Source organism: Dipodomys spectabilis, unplaced genomic scaffold (assembly GCF_019054845.1).
Source record: "Dipodomys spectabilis isolate Male_0828 unplaced genomic scaffold, ASM1905484v1 ptg000288l, whole genome shotgun sequence".
Lineage (NCBI taxonomy): Eukaryota > Metazoa > Chordata > Mammalia > Rodentia > Heteromyidae > Dipodomys > Dipodomys spectabilis.
In genome coordinates this window covers 6,055,754-6,068,873 of record NW_024870965.1, presented here as the reverse complement: position 1 = coordinate 6,068,873, position 13,120 = coordinate 6,055,754, and the positions used below count along the sequence as shown (strand labels likewise).

At 49.3% G+C, this 13,120-nt stretch overlaps 1 protein-coding gene and 1 non-coding gene across 2 annotated transcripts in view; one reads left to right on the top strand and one right to left on the bottom strand.

The window, feature by feature from the left end:
- Positions 1-1,192: 1,192 nt before the first annotated feature.
- The window catches only part of Catspere (catsper channel auxiliary subunit epsilon), a 133,897-nt gene continuing 121,969 nt past the window's right edge, over positions 1,193-13,120 (bottom strand). The window contains exons 21-22 of the mRNA XM_042701289.1: positions 5,317-5,370; positions 1,193-1,708 (exon numbers count right to left, since the gene is read on the bottom strand). Of these exons, the coding sequence (XP_042557223.1) occupies positions 1,555-1,708; positions 5,317-5,370 (208 nt within the window). The 3' untranslated portion in view covers positions 1,193-1,554. The remainder of the gene's footprint in view (positions 1,709-5,316; positions 5,371-13,120) is intronic.
- On the top strand, positions 9,132-9,238 carry LOC122126789. Its single transcript, XR_006151006.1, has one exon. It is a non-coding gene; the product is annotated as a U6 spliceosomal RNA (small nuclear RNA).

Below are 13,120 nucleotides of genomic sequence, written 5' to 3'. Positions count from 1 at the left end.
AACTCAGGGCCTGGGCACTGTCCCTGAGCTTCTTTTGCTCAAGGCTAGCATTCTACCACTTGAGCCACAGCACTGCTTTCGGCTTTTTCTGTGTATGTGGTACTGAGGAATTGAACCCAGGGCCTCATGCATGCTAGGCAAGCACTCTACCACTGAGCCACCTTCCCAGCTCAGACCATGACTTTTTATTGAGACAATTGCTCCAAGGACCCTCCCCTCCATAGTGTGTGTGTGTGCGTGTGTGTGTGTGAATAGATGCTAACCAGAGCCTCACAGACTCAGTTGTTGTAGATCGAGAACTGGCTGCCCCTGGTCTGTCCTGATGGCAGAGTCGGCTCTTGACTGCACAAGCCGTGGTCACTGCTGTGCTCTGCAGCTCTGATTCAGCTCATGGATTTTGGCTTTGTGAATTCTATTAGTTAAGGAGAGAATTTTATCTTTTCCCCAAAGTGTACAGTAGTTATTGCTGGGACTTCCATGTATAAAATCGTAGGTATCCCCATCTGATTCTGTGCGTGTGTGTATGTGTGTGCACATGCTGCCAGCACTGGGGCTTGAACTCAGGACCTACATGTTGTCCTTTCAGATTATTGCTCAAGGCTGCTACTCTACCACTTAAACCACAGCCCCGATTCCAGCTTTTGAGTGCTCAATTGGAGATAAGAGTCTCATGGACTTTCTTGCCTCAATCCTCAGATCTCAGCCCAAAGAGTAGCTAGGACTACAGGGGTAAGCACCAGTACCTGTCCTATTCTTGATCTTTGTAAAACAATGATTTCTTTGGGGAAAGCAGCCTTGTCTGTCCTGTGCAACTCTGTTTCGCCGATGAATGTCCATTCCTGCTGCATACGCTGTGGGTTTTGGATTTATCGGGCCCCTCTACACCCCACAGTCCACATATACATACCACATGAATACATGCATAGAGGTACACGTGCCAATACAGAGTACACTTGTACACAATACATATATACATGCAACACACACAGACATACCCACTCTCCAGCTCCTCCTGCTTATCCTGTTGAGCCCTAATACTAGTTATTTAGATAGCACTAATATTTTAACAGGTTAAGAAACTTATTCTGAGCACCAGAGTGGAATGTGGAAAGTTAGGATTGGAGCCTAGCTCCAGCTGCCTCATTCCATGCCTGAATCCACCGCTAGAAACCCTCTGAAATCTGTTTAAGACCTTCTTTAATTCTGCACACTTTTGACATACATTAACTACAGCCATACGAAAAATTTTTATGCAAAATACCATTTGGCACATCTGTACAGTTTTTACAATGTACTTTCATTGTTGGGAAGGATTATAATAACCAAAAGTAGTTTGTCTTAAAAATTCAGTAGGACAATATTGAATATCTTTAAATGAGAATAAATGCCTTAATAACACAATCTATAGAAAGTGTTGGGGAGTAATTTGAGAACATTTCTCAGATCTTGAATTTGATTCAAGTATTTCTTAGTCAAACACACTCCATGTGACTACATACGTACACGCACACACCCACATTATATCCACATTTCCAGAGCAAACTTTCGCTACCCCTAATTTTTCTTTTGTTTATTCTGCGGCTTGTGAAGTGGTTCATAGATGAACTGTCTGTAAACTCGCAGGTAGTAAAAGTAGCTGAAGACCAGGATGGACAGGAACACGAGTACCAGGACAAAGAGTAAGGAAATCACCAGGTAGATGTTTGGCCTGGAATAAGAACAGTGACAGAACTCACTGGAAGTCTTCCTTCACACTTGCCTGTTAGTTCACTTACTCAGAAGTACTAGAGCCTTGCTGGAGAGTACAGACTGCTAAGGCTTGCGGCTGTGCGCCAGGGCTTAGGCACAGTGCGAGAGGAAGAGGAAGGGGGTGGGGGGAGAGGAGGACTCTGAGTGGTAGCAGGGAACCTCGGGTGTCAGGCAGGAAAGCCAGTTTTGAGGTGTTACAATAGCCAGGTGAGTGAGGATGTGGGTTTTTTACTAAGTTAGTGGCTGAGGAGATGGAAAGAGATGGCTGAGGAAATGCACAGGGAACACTGTTTTGTTTTTTCTTAAGGGATGGGGACATGAGGTATCTTTAAGTTGCCAGGTTGGCTTTAAAAACAAACAAGCAAAACAAACAAACAAAAATAAACTCCTGGGCCCAAGAGGTTCTAGGTGGTTTACTTTGGGGTGTGTTGGCTTTGAGGGCCAGTCAGGTGTGCATGTGTGTGTCCGTGTGCGTGTGTGCATGTGTGTGTGTTTATTGGGTGGCACTGCCGTTGGGCGCCAGGCCTCGGCTCTTTGCTCAGGACTGAGTGGAGTCTCTCATGAGAGTAGCTTCACTTCTTAGGTCAAACACCTTCGTGCTGTTTTCCATTTTCTGTCCTAGTACTGTGTTGGTTTTTGGTTTCCTTTTATGCCATGATTCTTTTTGTGGGTGCTATCGCCCTCTGATTTTCTTTCTCAGCTGCATACACATAAGCTGGTTCCAGAGTATGGTTTATTTTGGACCTTAATTAAGTGCCATAACCACTGGACAGCTTGCCAGGCGCCGTGCAAGGTGGTGCCGTGGACACTGAGTAAAGGTGGATGTGAGCCCATCCTTGGGGAGCTAACATTACGGTGAGGAACTGCTCATTAACCAAGTAACGAGCAGAGAGGTCTGGAATCGCAAACTGTTAAGAGTCAAGAAGCAGAGAGATGCTGCGTGGTGGGTGCAAGCCACAGTAGCAGGGTTTAGTCTTTAGAGGTGAAGTTGATCGTGTGCTTCCATACCTACATATGTGGTAAAGCAGGAAAGGAAGCCATTCCATATAGAGGAAGCGCCTGTGCAAAGGCCCTGTGGTGCAGGGAGTGCTGTGGACTGAATGAAGGCTGGAAGGTCCGAAGCTGAGGAGGGTGAATGGGAACAGAGCCAGAGAGAGTAAGCAATGTGAATCCAGGGTTTTGACTGCTTGGCATCGGGCTTGGCATCGGGTGCGCCATTTCCCAGGAGAGGGAACTTTGGAAAACAGAGTCACCAAGAGCCGCGATTCATACCACCATCGCATCCACCATGGTGGGACCAGGATGGTCCCACCATGGTGGATGCAGTTAGCCCCTTGGAGGACAGACGAAGGAGTGCAGGATTGGGAGGGGAAACATGTCCAGTTGGAAGAGCCTTTGAGCAATGCAGGAGGAGAGGTTAAGCGGGTTAAGACCAGGGGTCTGGAGTCGGGTGTGCACAGGTGGAGATCGCTGCTGGAGATGACAGAAGACAGGGCGAGGCTTCAAGGTTGGGGGGGAGGGGGGGAGGTTTAATGGCTGCTGGGGAGAGGGCTGGGCGGGGGAGAGAAAGAGGAAACTCCATAGTTATACAATAACCAAAAGAAGACCCAATGGTAGAGACAGAGCGCCTGGGAGGGCTGCCACGGGACACGGGGCGGGCCTTGCGAGGACAGGGCTGTGGTCAGCAGCGAACCAGGTTGTAGGCAAGGCCGCAGTGAGGCCCGGACGAGCTCAGGCCGGAGCCTGTGCCCAGCCCAGCACCAGGCTGCGCTGGCTTTTTGAGTCTCTGCTTTTTTAGAGTGAGACCCAGGGTCAGGAATGATCTGGAAGAGGGAAAGGGCCCCGAGGCACGTGGCACACACCTGAACACATCGCAGGTGAGCGGCGTCCTCGGGAGAGCCTCGTGCTCCCTCAGGAAGCAGTGGGAGGTGAGTTTGTGGGTTGGGGGGGGGGCAACCCCAGAGAACAGAATGGAGAAGCTGGAGAAGAGGGGGAAGGGTTGAACGCTGAAGCCAGAAGAACCAGGCTCTCCAGAGCGGTGCGCAGCCCTGGCTCCTGCACACAGGCCCCGCACACCAGCCCCGGCCGGGGCACCTTTGGAGCCCTGGTGTTGAGAGGAGCTCAGCCTCGGCCATACCACAGGGGCGCAGGTACAAGCGGACAGGGCCACGCCTGCCTGATGGTGGCTATGTGCGCAGACAACTGCTTCCTATGCTCAGTAACCGAACATGCCAGCTCCGGGAGGAAGAGAAGGCGCTATAAAACAGGTCCATTTCCCACAGTTGTGCAGGACTAACTCCTCCCACCTGTGATCTAGCTGCTCCGGAGGCTGCGCCCTGAGCGTGGCAGGTAGAAGCCAGTAGGGGCAAGAAAGTCTGTGAGGGTCTTATCTCCCATGAGCTAACAAAAGGAAAAAAAAAAAAAGCCACAAGTGGAGCTGCGGCTCAAGTAGTAGAGAGCCAGCCTCAGAGACAGTGTCTAATCCCTGAGTTCAAGCCTCCAAACCCATTCCAGAGGGAAAAAAAAAGCTTGGCTTGTGCCTTTTCCCACTGGTGGGTTATTCAGATCTCCACCCTTGTATTTGCACAGGCATAAAACAAATATAAAGTCAGTATTCTTTTTTGTGTTTTTTTTTTGTCGGTTGTGGGGCCTGAACTCTGGGCCTGGGCACTGTCCCTCAGCTCTTCAGCTCAAGGCTAGCGCTCTACCACTTGAGCCACAGCGCCACTTCCGGCTTTTTCTGCTTATGTGGTGCTGAGGAATCGAACCCAGGGCCTCATGCATGCAAGGCAAGCGCTCTACCACTGAGCCACCTTCCTAGCCCAAAGTCAGTAATGTTTTAAATAGAGCACAAGAAACAACTGTCTGGGTGCAAGGGGTAGATCCTGGAGTGTTGTGCACTCCTGTACCCAGCTTGCCTCCAATCCCTGTCTTCTACTTATACTGCACCTTGTACACAAAACCCAAGACAGAGAAGCCAAGTCGTGCGAGGCTCTCCCTTAAGTGTGAACACCGCGCGGCTCTGCCAAGGACTGGTGCTGAACCCAGAGACAGAAATGAAGGCCTTCATGGCTTGTGCTCCGAATGCTTTGGCAGGAGCAGCAGTGGCTCAGGGTGGAGTGAGAAGGCCCAGCCGGTCCCTACCTCGGCTTTCTGCCAGCCTGCCAGGGAGGCGTGCTGGGGGCAGAATGGGCCGGGTGGCTGAGTGGGTTTAGAACCAACGGGATGCATGGTGGATGAGCGGGAGTCCCTGGTCCGTACCACACAGACACTGTGTGCAAGCCATCCTACCTGGACATGGAAATAGGAGGACTTCAGGAAAGTCGCACGTTTCTATCATCTGGGAGACGCTTCCTAGAGAGCCAGATCACAACAAAGCCAAGGCAGTGGGAAACACAGCCACCGGCTCTGCAGTGAACACGTTGTGCATGTCAGCTCTTAGGCTTGGATTCGTGTCCGTGGCGTCCACGTACTTGTGTAACAGGGTTGTGGCCGCCCTGCGCTGCGCTGCCCTTCCTTCCCGCCTCTCCAGCCCGCCCCACCCCCAGCCCGCGCTCAGGTCTTTACCTGGGAATCACTCCATAGGTCTCCACCGCAAATATGGTCGACAGTTTACAGAAACTGCAAATCAGAAAAGTCATACTGAAGATTAAATTAGATCACCTAAAACCTCCCTGCCCGTCTCTACGGCAACAATCAAACCGGTGTGGTTAAGGCGTCATTTTCCTGACTAGGTTCAGAAGAGGAGGCTCCTCGTGGGGGCTCCATCTCTGAGGTGCCAGGCCCCCCAGTCCCTCCTTCCGCATGACAGCATCTTCGTAGTGGTTCCCAAGACAACGGGATCGTGGTCACTGCGCTCCTGGGCACTCAGGAAGCCACAGAAATGGCAAACAGCGAAGGCCCAGCGCGTTACTGCTCGCTGGAGGTGAGTGCGAGCCGAGCGCTCGCTAGCTCGGCGAGCGCTGGGGCGATCTGTGTGCTCTGTGTCCTCGTGGAAACCCTTCCTTCTACAGGCAGCTTGGATAGGCTAAGAAACTTGCAAAAGTCTGCACCGTTGTTTGACAGAGCCTGGGTTTGAGTTCAGACTTTTTTTTTAGTCCTGGAGTTTGAACTCAGGACCTGGGTTCTGTCCTTCGGCTTTTTGGTTCAATGCTAGTGCTCCACCACTTGAGCCACAGCTTCATTTCCAACCCTTGGATAGCTAATTGAAGATGAGTGTCATGGGCTTTCCTGCCTGGGCTGGCTTTGAACTACAGTTCTCAGATCTCAGCTTCCTGAGTAGCTAGGCTGACAGGTGTGAGCCACTGGCCCCTGCCCTGGAGCCGTGCGGCCACTGATGAGGGCTGTCTCCTGTTGGCTGCAAGTGTCAGGAGCTCCAAGGAGGGGCTGGCAGAGTCCGTGCGCATGACAGCGAGATGCTGGCACAGAGGCAGGATGTGAGTGAAGAACCATTTGCGGGACTTCCTCTGCCGTCACGTGGGAGAGGACAGAAGAGCTGACGTCTATTGAGTTATTTGCTAAATATTCAGCAATGTTAGTCACGTCTCAGAATACCCTAAGATGACTGGACGGGGGGTCTACACTTGGGAGGCTGAGGCAGCAGATCACAAGTTTGGGGCCAGACTGGGTTATTTAGCAAGTTTTAAGCCAGCCTGGGCTATTATAGTAAGACTATGTCTCAAGAAAAAAATTATAAAATAGGGCTTACCAACCCACTGAGCAAATAAAGAAATGGGTGATTTGCGTAAGCCTGAATTGTTCTTGGTCAGAACAAGGAAGGAACAGGAAGAGGACACCAGCGAACCATGAAGATGGCATAATAATCTCCAGTGTGTATCCCTTTAAACAAAGCTTCGGAATATGGGAACCCAAAATAGAGCTAGCTGGGCACTGGAGGCTTACACCTGCCACCCTAGCTTCTCAGGAGGCTGAGATCTGAGGATCACAGTTTGAAATGAGTGGAGAAAGTCCATTGAGACTCTTACTTCCAGTAAACTACCAAAAAAAATGAAGCTGGAAGTGGAGCTGTGGCTCAAGTGGTAGAGTGCTTGCCTTGAGCAAAAAGCAGCTCAGGAACAGTACCTAGGCCCTGAGTTCAAGCCCCAGGACTGCAAAACAACAAATCTGACAGAATGAAAACGTAAAACAGGCAAGTCCCTAAGTATACTTGGAGAGTAGGACCAGTAGGCAGAAAAAGTACTCTCCTCAGTCAAATAAAAATCCAGATGCTGGAATCTCTACTGCACAGTTTAGAAATGAATCTAAAGGGAAAGAGGGCTGTTGAGGAGGATTTCTCAGATGTAAGTTACTGGGCTCAGAAGCAGTGTTTTGTGGTGGTTTTCTAGGCTGAGGTATCAGAAAGGAGACAGTTGCATTGGAGTAGGCTCTTCCATGTCAGTAAGGATGAAGGGACCCTTTACAGCGGAGGCCAAATAGCTCAACGGAGATGAAGGAGGCTGTGTTCCTTCAATGAACTATATCTTCCATGTGAGTAGATGTGGATGCATCCTGGTGGATTATGGGGACTCTAGGATTGGAATACACAAGCAGCTCTCCAAGCCCCCACTCAATCCTAACAACCAAAAGAAACCTAATGTACAACAGCTGACATAAGCCATTATAATAGAGGACCATGGAGCTTACCTTATTCCTACACCTGCCTGCTGGTATATTCACAACCCCTTGATTTTATGAGAATCCTTAAGGAAGAAACCCAGGAAAACCACCTTTGCCTGAAACCTTCCCCATAGCTTTCTGCAGGGTAAATGTGCACTGGGAAAGCAGAAATGCCCAGCACTAATGGCTTTTATTTTCCCAGTGGAACCAGTCTACAGGTGGTCATTGGGTGGAATGGGAGCACAGGGAAGGTGGGTGCAGATGGAGTTCTGACTCTTCGCTTCACAGCGGCTCCCATGTCACCTTCTATAATTATCCTTCTATTCCTGAATGAGTAATTGGGGAAGATGTGCTAAGTGTCTTAATAGATGGTGGAATTCCCTACGCTGAATTCTGCAAATAGCCCCGTGGAAAAGAGCTATTAGGAGTGGAAGAGTAAGACCATGGAAAGCACACATGGTAGTCACTGCCACCAGGTCTGGGCTGTAGGTAGCTCACGCTAGAACACCTGCCTCGCATGCGCTAGCCCAGGGATGGAGCCTTGCACTAGAAGTAGTAGAAAAACAAAATCAAGTAAGATCACACTCCATTCCTGGGAGGATTGCTGAGGCTTGATCTTGTCGGCCAGAGCGCTGCACTTCCTAGCGTCATGGATGGCTCTCTATTCTCTTTTCAGGACCGGAGTACTCATTTTCTTATTTGGGGAGCAGCTGGTGGAGTCCATCCTAGAACTTGCCCTCCACCCAGGCCCCACCCTTCCCCATTGTTTGCCCCAGTGACTGTTGGTTTCCTGGCCTCCAGTTCAGAACAACTCTGCAAGGCCACTGCAGGCCCTGTGCTCCCCGGGAGACCCGCCCAGGGCTCCGCCAAACCACACTGCAGCCCTGAGCACCTCTGCTCCCCAAGTTTACTTTCTTTGCTGCCTCCAAAGCTGGTGATCACAGAAGACTTCTCAATACACTTCCGACAGGCCAGTCTTCAGCTCAAAAGTCCACTTCCTAGGGAATCTGAGTCACAAACTGAGACCCAACTTTTGTCTCTCCCTTTTGAATTGAAAGACTGATGGATCTGGAGAACGGCTAGGAGACGGTCGTGAGATCATCAGTGGCTTTTCTCAGGACAAGTTGCATCACTGAAGCAAATCAATGCAAACTGAAGCAGCCATGAATGAGGCAAAGCATTCCCTCCGCCTTCTTCGAGTCAGCAGAGAAGGCGGAGAAGACTGGAGGCAGGCTGCTTTCATGCTCCCTGCGTTAGTTATACCACATCCACTTCAGGACGTCACTGCCAGGGAGCTTGCTGCGTTCATGGTTTCACAGGACATCCTGCTGGTCCTTTATTCGGCCGGAAGCATTGCAGCCTGCAGATACAAGTGCCATGCCCTGTGGAGCGCACGATGCACCTTCCAGAGTGTAGACATGCTGCTGCTCGGGCTTCCGCCCAGAAGAGAGGAGGAGGCTTATTTTAAGTTTTTGCTCCAGTTTGAGTCTGAGGATAACCTGCCACACTTAGACATGCTTCTTTCCATAAAATATGCATGACAGGTAGGTCCTGAGATCTAGGACTAGGACTAGGCTGCCCTTTCGGACAGCCCTGGCTGTGATGACCCCCACCAAAAATCAAGGTCTCTGAATTACTCTTCACTGGCAGAAAGTTCCTTCTATTGTCAAGCCTCAGTTCCTCCTGCTGCAGGAAACTTCCTTTCTCCACTGAGCCCTCTTCCCTTGGAAAAGAAGGATATCCACAGGAAGAAACATGTAAAACCAGTGCTCGCTTCGGCAGCACATATACTAAAATTGGAATGATACAGAGAAGATTAGCATGGCCCCTGCGCAAGGATGACACGCAAGTTCATGAAGCATTCCATATTTTTATGGAACCAACCCAGATGCCCTTCAGTAGATGAAGAAAATGTGATATATATGTGTGTGTGTGTGTGTGTGTGTGTGTATATATACATGTATATATTTGCAATGGAATTCTATGCCTCCATCAGAAAGAATGACATTGCCCAATTTGTTAGGAAATGGAAAGACTTGGAAAAAATTATATTAAGTGAAGTAAGCCAGACCCAAAGAAACAGGTCTCATGGTTTCCCTTATTTGCAATATCTAGTATATGTCTGGGACAAGCAGGAAAGGTCAAAAGCTATGTACATATGACCAGATAAGATGGTGTTAAGAGAAATGAACCCCAAGATAGGGACACAAGTGGCTTTTTCTTTCTTGCTATTGTTCCTAACCTATTTATAATATACCATGTGATTTTTTTTTGTTTCTTTGTATGTTCCTCCCCCATGGTAGGTGTAAGCCCTCTTTTCACTGTATTTGATGTCGGTGCCCTGCATCTTGTATAAACACTTCCGTAGCTTGGGGAGGGGAAGAAAAAACCCAAATGCTTAAATAGGGATACAGGTTGGTCCATGTAACAAGGAGATGCACAAGACACTATGTTGAAAAACAAACCAAACGTTACAATTTAGGTGGGGGGGAGGAGGGGAAAGGGGAGTGTAGTTGTGGAGGTGGGAGGGAAGGGAGGGGAGGGGAAAAACAAAGGGAATGTACTCATGACCTTGCTCACTGTAACCCCTCTGTACAGTATTTTTTTTCAATAAAAAACATTTTTTAAAAAAATGTAAAACCAGAAAACAGAACAAAATTATTGATTAAGAGCAAAACCTCCGGGTAGAGAGACTCCAGATGGAATGGACAGTAGTCAGCCTTAGCTTTTTCCATCCTTGCGAAAAAGCAAAAGAGAGAGCATCTCTCCCTCTCTCCAGATTGACAGCTCTGCAGTTCATCACAAACATTGCTGACAACCGCAGACAGCCTGGAGAGTTATCACGGGTTAAACTGAACTATGGTGTCAGTCAGAAGCTTGCTCCCACCCAAGGTTGTATTTTGACATCTGTAATCCAGGGATATGTTTTGACTTTTTGTAATCAAGTATCAATAGTCTCAATAGCATCGATAGTATCAGTCATGCTGACCAAGTCCAGATTATGTTTTGCTTATGCTCTTGTGACTCAAGGCTGTTTAGTGTCTGTAACTGCTTGCATGCCTTGACAAACTTGACCTACGTGTAACCCCTTCCTATAAAAATTCCCCAAGAAAAGGAAAACAGGGCTGCTCTCCCAAGCTCTGCCAGCTGGAGACAGTCGCCACATGGCTAATAAAAGGCTTCCAGCCAGGCCAGACTGACTGAGTGCTGTCCTATCTTAGAGGGAAATCGGAGTACTACGCTGGTGATGGGAACACCACTGTGGTTTAGCAGATCTAAAGGTGCTCGGTGAGGCCCTGGTAGATTAGGGAGACGAGGCATGCCTGTCAGATGTACGTAAGGTCAGAAGACGGCTCTGTGGTTTTAAAGCAAATGCAAGCGCCATTTGTCAAAAATGGTCCTGAGAAACAGCTCGTGGCTAAGGCCTTGGCAGAACCTGCGCTGACAGCGTGGTCACCTAGACGACCCTGAAGCCTGGGCTGCCTGTTGTCCAGGGAGGCTTATCTCCAGCGTAGGGGGGAACTGACCCCTGTTGTTAAGTGCAGTGATTCCGCGCAGAGCTGGTCTTGGGGGTCACCGTTCAAGCTGGCTGGACACGTGGGGCCCCTCAGGACTCCGTTGACTGCAAAGAAAAAAAGACGGATGTGCGGCTGCCTTCAATGCAGACGAGGGCTGTAGCTCCACCCAGGAGCGGCCCAGACGACTGAAGGAGGAAAGAAGGCCTCCCAGGATGAGGGGCTTTCCGCGGGGTCCGTTTTCGAGGAGATGGCCTGTGGCATCATCACAGACATGAGCTCGACGTCTGGATGATGTGGCCAGGTCAGGACGTGGAAGAAGTAAGAACGGATGAGTAGTTTTAGGGGAAAGGCTTGCCGTTGAACTTCTTGGAGCAAGACTAAAGAATTAGAATATCTGAGTCTCATGGGAATGTTTCTCAGAAGAGAAACCACTGGATGCCTGTTCAGTGGGCCCATAAACCCCGTGGCCGAAGTGCCCGCATCTCCCCTCTCCAGAGCTGATGTCCAGACACTGTCCAGCTCGCCTCCCGTGGAGAACCTCCTTAATCCTTGCAAAGGATGTGTATCCAGAGGCCTCGGACTGCCGCCTGGTGACCGGTTAACCTCACGTGGAAGGCATGGCGATTCTTCCTATGACGTAACCTTAACTTTTCTGCCTAGCGTCTGCCTGCAACACTAGCTAGAGATGCTCCACGTGGTCATGTTCCACCACGTCCTGTTGTTTCTGACCAAGGACCTCACTTTAGAGCCAAGGAAGGCAGAGCTGCAGCTCACTGGCCTCAAGCGGCGGCGTGGACTTTGAAGGCTGCCTTTTATTACTAGGTAATCATACGTTGCTGGTGACCTACCATGCTCTCTGAAGTTTGGGTGATAAATTATACAGTGATGGAAGTCATAAAGCAGGTGTGAGAGGTCTCGGGGGAGACTGTAAAGTCCTACAATGAGGTCAGTTCTCTGAGCCTGTGACCAAGATAGACCGATCCTTCCCCACCAGCCAACCCGAGTTTAGGAACTGGAGGAGAGGACTGGGAGTGGGGTCTCTCCCTTTTCACTGAGGAAGACTCACGAGAAGGAAGACCGTACTTGCTCTGCAGGGCTGGGTAAAGACGCGGAGAAGCACAAACCACTAACTACTGTCATTGGGAATGGCCGTGTCTCTCTCGCTGTCTTATGCTTGGACTTCTTTGCCAGGTGTGAGACAGCATGTGGTATAACGAGCATGGCTCTGGTTAATTAAGTGTTTTGACAGGTGGACTTGGTTTTGGAGTTGTTCTCTGGGAGTTGCAGAGCTTCCAATGAACCAATGATAATGCAGTCTGGGATGGCCATTTGTTTCAGTTCACTGATTTTCTCTTCAGCTGGGTCTTGACTCTTGCTTAATCTTGTCAGACAACATTACATTGATTATCGTTTTCATTTCCAGGAGTTTTGTGTTCCTTCTCTAAATTTTCTGATAGTGTCTGACACTTCCATTACATTTTCAAAGCCTTCTTTAAGAATAATAGACACATATTCATACATATTTTATAATCCATATGTACTAAAGCCAGGTTGTTGCAGGATGTTTTTGTTGTTTCTGTTGGCCCTTATTCATGGCTTTGTTTTTTTTCCTCTCATGTTTTGTTTATTGAAATGTTTCCTTTGGGAATTCTGTGAGGTTGCATTTCAAGCGCCTTCTTGCAGAGGGGAGAAGCCTTTGTTTCTGTTGAGCACACATAAACCGGCACTACTTTAAATTCTGCGGTCGATCACTATTATCATGAGCCCATCTAACTTTAAGTCCGGCCTCAAATCTAACTGAGGGCAGATTTGTAGATTTTCTCCCTCAGGGAGCCAGGATTGATCGGGAACAGAGGCCTGCATGTGTGACACTGTACGTGGGTACTGGACAGTGGGAAGGAAGCCTGATCTTCTGATCATCTCTGACCCTTTGTGAGGGCTCCTGCTCGCTTTCCTCTAGCAGATAATCCAGGTCAGTGACCCCTGGGGGTAAATGATATCTTCAAACTCCACCAATGCCATCCAATGGATTTTCACGTCCACCCTCCTCCCCACCTCGCCCCCGTGCTGCGACTTAAAGTCAGGGCCTGGGCATTCTCCCTTTGGCATTTCACACAAGGTTGGTGCTCTACCACTTGAGCTATACCTGTATTTCTGGCTTTTTGGTTGTTAACTGGAGATAGATTTTCCTGCCCAGGCTGGCTTTGAGCCACAATCTTCAGATCTTGTTCTCCTGA